The sequence below is a fragment of the Ricinus communis genome, chromosome 3 (assembly GCF_019578655.1).
Source record: "Ricinus communis isolate WT05 ecotype wild-type chromosome 3, ASM1957865v1, whole genome shotgun sequence".
In the NCBI taxonomy this organism is placed as follows: domain Eukaryota; kingdom Viridiplantae; phylum Streptophyta; class Magnoliopsida; order Malpighiales; family Euphorbiaceae; genus Ricinus; species Ricinus communis.
Genome location: NC_063258.1, coordinates 29,255,109 through 29,263,551, shown reverse-complemented (window position 1 = coordinate 29,263,551; position 8,443 = coordinate 29,255,109). Strand labels below are relative to the sequence as shown.

The 8,443-nt window shown below is 35.2% G+C and overlaps 1 protein-coding gene across 1 annotated transcript; it reads left to right on the top strand.

Annotated features, from left to right (window-relative positions):
- Window positions 1–785: 785 nt before the first annotated feature.
- On the top strand, window positions 786–6,138 carry LOC8259046 (sucrose synthase). The gene is made up of 14 exons (XM_015717457.3): window positions 786–935; window positions 2,036–2,162; window positions 2,377–2,503; window positions 2,600–2,751; window positions 2,834–3,026; window positions 3,283–3,618; window positions 3,710–3,805; window positions 3,902–4,075; window positions 4,165–4,281; window positions 4,379–4,545; window positions 4,632–4,856; window positions 4,943–5,506; window positions 5,607–5,745; window positions 5,855–6,138. Exons 2-14 carry the CDS (start codon window positions 2,065–2,067, stop codon window positions 5,882–5,884), a joined length of 2,418 nt encoding a protein of 805 aa, XP_015572943.1. The 5' UTR covers window positions 786–935; window positions 2,036–2,064; the 3' UTR covers window positions 5,885–6,138.
- The last annotated feature ends 2,305 nt before the right edge of the window (window positions 6,139–8,443 follow it).

The window sequence follows — 8,443 nt, the reverse complement described above, 5'->3', positions numbered from 1 at the left end:
TGTACATATATATATAGGACCAATAGTTAGATAAAAAGCATTCTATTTTATTTTTGTACGCACCAGTAGTGGCCACACTGCATTAAAATTAACGAGCTGGCTGGAGAGCTAGGGCCCATAAAAGTAAAATAAAAAAGAAATTTAAATTAGTGTCACCTAAAAGTCTATGCCTTTGATGATCAAGGCCACTTGTTTAGAATCATCGTCCATTCATTCTTATGGCAGGACCCACTTTTTCCCCACAACATACCCACCCCATTCTTTTAATTTTTTCTTTTACTTTTTATTAGAAACTGAATTTTTAATTTTAGATCTCATAATTTAGAGGATAACTCTATAATAATTGAGCAACTCAATTAACTTTTTCCTTTTTGAAAAAGGTAAATAATAAAATCTTTCTTCTGATTGTTAGCTTGATCTTCAAGTTCAATGTTCAAAATGGTAATTGCTTGTTCTAAAAAAAAAAAAAAAAAAGAGAAATCCTCCTCACTGTTACTGTTATGTTAGGTTGATTTGTTGGCATGGGGTTTGAGGTGGTCTACAATCATTATGGCTATTTTTCTTTTACCCTTTTCTTAAAACAATATATTAACCATAGAAATACACTTCTTACCTCACTATACTACCCTCATCTATTCTTTAAATCACTCTTGTTAAATAGGGGCTTTGCCCTCATTTTGTCACAAAAAAAGAAAATCTTTATTTTTTCTTTTCTTTATGATGGGTGCTAATACGAAGACAAAAAGATTTACCGTATACCTGGTCCTATTCGCTGCCTTTTTTTTTCCCAATTCTTGGTTGTTACATTTTACCTTTTTTATTTTTTTATTTCCCTTGTTTCAACCTCATTTTCTCTATAAATTTTCACGAATTCTAGTCTTTCAATCACCACACTCCATTGTGTATCCCTTCTCTGTTCTCCTTTTTTGCGTTTGGTTAGTTTGTTTGTTCTCTCCTCTGTTTTTTCATTATAATTCTTGAGGTTTTTCTTTTATGTTCTTGAGTGATCTTCTTCATTTGGCCCGTGCAAGGCTATGGAGATCTTTAATAGTAGTTTGTTTCTCTTGATCATGTTGTTTAACTCAGTGTTACTGTTAAGTAACATGGTTTAGGCTAGTTTAGGGAAAACCATGCAGATCATATATATATATATATATATAATACTGGAACTGATTTACATGTAATAGTCAGTGTGATCTCTGCTGGACTAGAGGAGTACATATCAAGAGAAAGAACATCTCTAAATGTCATGCTGCTGGTTTTTGGTTTTTGCTTTGTAAGCATGTTGTTTTCACATGAAAACCTGTTGTGTTCTTGAAAGATCAAAGTCTTTTTAAGATGGCGGAGAAGTTCAGTTCTAAGTTTTCTTTCTTTTATGTCAAAACTTCTTATCCATTTCATGTAGTCAAAGTTTCTTGTTCTTCTTTTCTTTTTCTTTTCTACAAAAGAATTTTCCACCTACCTTCTTTTGATGATTCTTGCATATGTGTTTCTAGGAGAACTCTTTTTCTCTTGCTCTGCTTTTATTCTTGTTGCAGGGAAGACTTTCATTTTAGTCAATAAAAAACTGTTTCTTCTTTCTTTAAACAAAACAAATTTCAATAGAAAAGCAAGCGGATGTGTTTAAAGACAACCCATTAGTGATATTGTACTTTCATCTTTATATCTGCTAATTGCACAAGTTTCTGGTTCTGTTGGACACACTTCTTTTTAAATTGGTTAGTCATGTGGCCACTGACTGAGAGATCTCTTAAAGAACAATTTAAGCTGCATTATTTAAGACAGTAATCTTTGTTCAAGAACACACACTAATCAAATATAAAATTAAAATTAAACTGGTGGTTGAGGTGGTAGGTTTTGAAAATCCTTTTCTGAGCCTTCTAGAATAATGTGAATTTTGTTGGTCTCTTTTTTTTTTTTTTTTTTTTTGACTTTGAGGCGGTTAACTATATTCTTTATACATATACTGAAGTTTGTATGTTGGTTTTACATATCTATTACTTACATTTCTTTTTGTGTCTATTTTTACTTGAAGGTTTTTCTGAGATTTTCTGATCAGAAGCTATGGCTGAACGTGTTATCACTCGCGTTCACAGCATCCGTGAACGTTTGGATGAGACACTTGCTGCTAACCGCAATGAGATTGTGGCCTTACTTACAAGGTAAATCCATTAAAGATCTGCACTCTCTATTAGTATTTCTTTAATTTTTTGTTTTTGTAATGATTAAAAGATAGCATACATGGCTACTGGAGATGTTATAAAGTGGTCTAAACATGGTTAGGATCATTTTATTGGGACGTAGTAAAAGATCAGGCACAACTGGATGGGTGTTAGCGTAAATATATACTCATGTGAGGACTATTTTGTATTGCAGAATTGAAGGTAAGGGAAAAGGAATCCTTCAACACCACCAGATCATTGCTGAATTTGAAGCAATTCCTGAAGATATTAGGAAGAATCTATTGGATAGTGTATTTGGTGAAGTGTTGAGATCAACACAGGTGAGCTTGATCAAACTTTCTCGTATCTTTAGGTGATCTAAGCAAAGTCTTGACAAGTGGCTTACTGTATTACCTTTGTTGATTCTGTAACATCAGGAAGCAATTGTTCTGCCTCCTTGGGTTGCCCTGGCTGTGCGCCCAAGGCCTGGTGTTTGGGAATATATCAGAGTGAATGTCCATGCTCTTGTTGTTGAGGAGCTGCGTGTTGCCGAGTATCTTCATTTCAAGGAGGAACTTGTTGATGGAAGGTAACTTGGAGCTCTTTCGATTTCTTCACTTTGTTTTTCTTTAGTTTTCTTTGTTCTAACAGTATTGTTTGATCTTACACAGCCAAAATGGCAACTTTGTGCTTGAGTTGGACTTTGAACCATTTAATGCATCTTTCCCTCGCCCAACACTTTCCAAGTACATTGGTAATGGTGTTGAGTTCCTCAACCGTCACCTTTCCGCTAAATTGTTCCATGACAAAGAGAGCTTGCATCCTCTGCTTGAATTTCTGAAGGTCCACTGCCACAAGGGAAAGGTATTATTACTGACACAGCTAAATGTAAATCTTTGTTCAGATGATTATAATTAATTAGTAACAGTTAATCCTTGCATGAATTAGAAGCTCAAATTGTCGACTTTGTTAATATTTGTAATTAGGCAATCCTTGCAGGCTGCTTACACAGATCCTGAGATTATCTATGTTGATCTGATAAGAAGTTTGTTAAGCTTTAAGAAGTTTCCTTCATATTGTATACAAGTATCTTATTGTGTCACTTGGTGTGCTTGTGCAGAACATGATGTTGAATGACAGAATCCAGAACTTGAATTCCTTGCAATATGTTCTGAGGAAGGCAGAGGAGTATCTCGTTACATTGCCAGCTAAGACTCCATACTCCGAGTTTGAGCACAAATTCCAAGAAATTGGCCTGGAGAGAGGGTGGGGTGACACTGCTGAGCGCGTTCTTGAGATGATCCGACTTCTTTTGGATCTTCTTGAGGCACCAGACCCCTGCACTCTTGAGACCTTCCTTGGCAGAATCCCTATGGTCTTCAATGTTGTGATTATGTCTCCTCACGGATACTTTGCCCAAGACAATGTTCTGGGTTATCCTGATACTGGAGGCCAGGTTAGTTCACAAGCATAGTCTTCCATCATTTCCTATAAATACTTCCAGTTAACAGTTTAACCGATTGTGTTTGCATAATCCTTTTTATTAGGTGGTGTATATCTTGGATCAAGTTCGTGCTTTGGAGACTGAAATGCTTCAACGTATTAAGCAGCAAGGACTTGATATCACTCCCCGCATTCTCATTGTAAGTTCATTTTGAGTTGTACATATTAGCTGTCATCGTTTACTTAATAGTGTTTTGTGATCTTGTTACTTAAAAACCCTTTCTGTTTGTGGGCAGATCACTCGACTTCTTCCTGATGCAGTTGGAACCACTTGCGGTCAGCGTTTAGAGAAAGTTTTTGGAACAGAGCATTCAGATATCCTTCGAATTCCATTTAGAACTGAAAAGGGAATCGTCCGTAAATGGATCTCACGATTTGAAGTCTGGCCCTATCTAGAGACTTACACTGAGGTTGACATCTGATTAACCCCTTGGCATTTTCTTATTATTGCTTTGGAGTTGAGAACTTTTACTTAACATTTATCTTTGTTTTTCTTCAGGATGTTGCCACTGAAATTGGTAAGGAGTTTCAAGGCAAGCCTGATCTGATCATTGGAAATTACAGTGATGGAAACATTGTTGCCTCCTTGTTAGCACACAAACTTGGTGTTACAGAGGTTTGTCTATCAAAATTGATACCAAAATAATGTTTTGCTCTACTTTTTTCTTCCTACATGAGCTATAAGAGCCTCTTGCTTTTGTTGTCTTTTGCAGTGTACCATTGCTCATGCTCTAGAGAAAACAAAATACCCGGAATCAGATATCTACTGGAAGAAGTTAGATGACAAGTACCACTTTTCTTGCCAGTTTACAGCTGATCTTATAGCCATGAACCATACAGATTTTATTATCACCAGTACATTCCAAGAAATTGCTGGAAGGTGAATTTTTTTTCTCTTTATTTTTATCTTGTGAAATTCTTTAATTGCTCATCCAGCACTAACATTGTACCTTTCCACCATTGCAGCAAGGACACTGTTGGCCAATATGAGAGCCACACAGCTTTCACCCTTCCTGGTCTCTACCGTGTTGTTCATGGTATTGATGTCTTTGACCCCAAATTCAACATTGTCTCCCCAGGGGCTGATGAAAGCATATACTACCCATACACTGACACAAAGCGTAGGTTGACTTCTTTCCATCCAGAAATCGAGGAGCTTCTCTACAGCCCTGTTGAGAATGAAGAACACTTGTGAGTTGCTGTTTTTTTTTTGAAAAATTGTTGGATTAAACAAAAGTACGATTGTTGATCATCACTAATGTTTTGTTAATTTGCAGATGTGTGCTAAAAGATCGCAGCAAGCCAATTATATTCACCATGGCAAGGATGGACAGAGTAAAGAATTTAACTGGCCTAGTAGAGTGGTATGGAAAGAATGCCAAACTTCGTGAATTGGCTAACCTTGTTGTAGTCGGTGGTGATAGAAGAAAGGAGTCTAAAGATCTGGAAGAGCAGGCTGAGATGAAGAAAATGCACGGTCTTATTGAGAAATACAATCTGAATGGTCAGTTCAGATGGATTTCTTCCCAGATGAACCGGGTGAGGAATGGTGAGCTCTACCGATGCATCTGTGACACTAAGGGAGTGTTCGTGCAACCTGCTTTGTATGAGGCTTTCGGGTTGACTGTTGTCGAGTCCATGAGCTGTGGTTTGCCAACTTTTGCTACCTGCAATGGTGGCCCTGCTGAGATTATTGTGCACGGAAAATCCGGCTTCAACATTGATCCTTACCATGGTGATCAGGCTGCCGAGCTCCTTGTTGAATTCTTTGAGAAGTGCAAGGCTGACCCCTGTGTGTGGGACGAGATCTCCAAGGGAGGCCTGCAACGTATCCAGGAGAAGTAAGCTTATTGTCATCTGTCATTAGTATTTTGTTCTTTTGAGTTGTTCTGATGAAGTTGGTCAACTGATCTTCTCTATTTCATTTGGTTTAATTTACAGATATACTTGGCAAATCTACTCTCAGCGGCTATTGACCCTCACTGGTGTATACGGATTTTGGAAACATGTATCTAAGCTTGACCGTCGCGAGAGCAGGCGTTACCTTGAGATGTTCTATGCCCTGAAGTACAAGAAATTGGTAAGCTTTTGTCACCTCTAATCCCAGATTTTGATTTTGAAGCATTTAGTTTTTTCACCATTTGCCTGCTAATGTTTACTCTTAACACTTAATTCTTTGTGTCTTTTAGGCCGACTCCGTTCCTCTGACTGTTGAATAGGAAAATTGAACCAAGGGAAAAATGGCTGGTGGTTCAAGTGGGGGATTGAAGGTTCAAGTGGGAAGTTTTGAAGTTGTGAAGAATAATAGTCATTTCACAATTGTGATTGGCCCAAAAAAGGCTTTCCATTTTGTTTCATTTTATCTTTTTCCCTCTTGTTTTTTTTTTTCCCTTTATTTCCTTTTTGCGGCATTGTTTGCAATTTGGCTATTGAGCCTCTTCAATTTCAGTAAAGTTTGCGTCTTTTTGGTTCAGTCTCTTTTTTACTAATCCTTTTCACAATATTGAATACTCACAAGTCATGCCTCTTTGATAAATGAGTATTATGTATATATACACAACACAGACACACTATCTTTACTAAGTAGGTGTATGAAAATTCCCTTTTTGAACTAAAGCATTAAAATATCAACAATTTCATTTAACACACTATCTTTACTAATTTATGATTGATCAAGCCATGAGTGTGATGACAAATTACAAGCTTCCAAATTCGGTGGTTTTTGGCCTTTCATTATTACCTATTATCTGTTAGAGGAGTACTACTAGTTGGGCTAAATTTCTTATACTATTAACAAGGTCTATAGCTAACAATAGTTATTCCCAGGTAACACTGGATAATCATCTCTACTGAAAGAATTGTAACGAACCAATGCTAACACAATTTCATCTTTGATGTTAACACCTTCAAGAGAATCAATAAGAAAAATCATAAATCAAACTCCAAATAGGAAGAAATAGAAAGGAAAAATGATCTTTATCAACATACATAATACATAACAATGTTCATATCGTAAATGACACTAACATCTAACTTGCAATTGGCAAAAAATAGACACAAAGCAACTAGAGGCCTTATTTGGCAAATAAAAACAATGAGGTTCATCGGATGAGTGTAAAAACATGATAGCAACATGATAATTTCTTCTTCCTCTTCTACTTCCTAGTAAAATAATAGCAAAATCAAAGGAGGGGCACATCATAAAGAAGATATTGAGGAAGAGATGAACAAGGCATAGGAAATAGTAGAAGAAGAAATTATCGGCTTGAAGATAAAAATGGCAACTCCAAGTCTCATATTTTATATGCAAGAAGTCAGACCTATATCAAAAGCTTGCCCTTTCAAGTGCACCAAGTGCAAAAATATCAATCACTCTTGATATGATTGCTGGTTTCGAAATAAGCAAGAACTAAATGAAGTCAATTTCATATGAGCAAAAAATGAAAGGAATTTATGTTAGATTAAATTATACACTTATACACTTAATTTAATCCTTAACATGTTTCTAAAATTACAAGAAACATATATAATTAGCTACAATATTACAATTATGAATTAAATTAACACAATTCTATTAGGGTTCTAAATTCAGTAACACAAATATAAGATATGAAATATGTCTTGATCCATGGCTTGCTTGATGTTAATTCTTGTTCTTCTCTCTAACATTCTTGCTCTAAATAAGCCTCTTTCAATGGTGCAAAGCTTAGTTTTTTTTTTTATGGTGATTTTTTTTAAGCAATTCTTAAAGGAAAAGAATGTGCTCAGCCAAAAAGAAAAATAGGAGGGCAGTTACTTGATACAAAAAATAACCTCTCTTTAACCTCTTCTATATTTAATTAAGTAACCACCCCACTTACCAATAATAATTCTATAATTATATTATTATATGGATAGTGTAATAAACTTTGTTGTATAATTTAATGAAGGTAGAGACAATGGCATTATCCCAATGGTCCAATTACTAATTAACTAATAACCATTATATTAGTTTACTTAATACTAGACCATATATTTAATTATGGGTCATTAATATAAGATTATAATAATAATAATCTTACATTCTCCCACTTGACTCATAAGATGATTTCGGTATTTTAATCATAACTGTAAATGCGCTCCTTTCGTTAAAATTATCAAAATCACCAACTTTAAATAAATCTAAAAAATTAAATCATGGTGGTCACAAGTCATTTGATCGACAAGATTCCTTCCATGTATCACAAATTGTTAAATTCATATAACTTTTATTAACATTATTTGAAGAATTTCATAATCTTCAACTTTTACATGTCATACTTTAAACTTTTCATGTACATAACAATACTAATGACATTATAAAATAATTTACAAAATCAACATTAATTGAATTCATAAGTGTCAAATAAAATATTCAAGCAAACATTCACATGTACATGTTAATTGAAATCAAGCTAACAAGGACTTGTCTACAATATCCATCCTTTCAACATGGCCTGTAAAAGCTATGGGCGCCAATCCCTTAGTTAACGGATCCACTATCATTAGGTCAGTACCTATATGCTCAAATGACAATTTATATTTTCGCACCTCTTCTTTAACCGATAGATATTTTAAATCCATGTGCTTAGCATCCTTAGAATATCTATCGTTCCTTGCAAAGAAGACATCTGCAGAATTATCACAAAACATTCTCAGCGGTCTTTCTATACTGTCGACAATACCTAACCCTGAGATAAAGTTCCGCAACCACAATGCTTGAACCGTGGCCTCAAAACATGCCATAAATTCTGCCTTCA

Excerpts from the sequence above, each read along its gene's own strand:
- LOC8259046 (XM_015717457.3), top strand. The coding sequence starts at position 2,065 with ATGGCTGAACGTGTTATCACTCGCGTTCACAGCATCCGTGAACGTTTG. Across the intron at positions 2,752-2,833 it reads GAGGAACTTGTTGATGGAAG|CCAAAATGGCAACTTTGTGC; the intron begins GTAACTTGGAGC and ends GATCTTACACAG. Across the intron at positions 5,746-5,854 it reads CCCTGAAGTACAAGAAATTG|GCCGACTCCGTTCCTCTGAC; the intron begins GTAAGCTTTTGT and ends TGTGTCTTTTAG.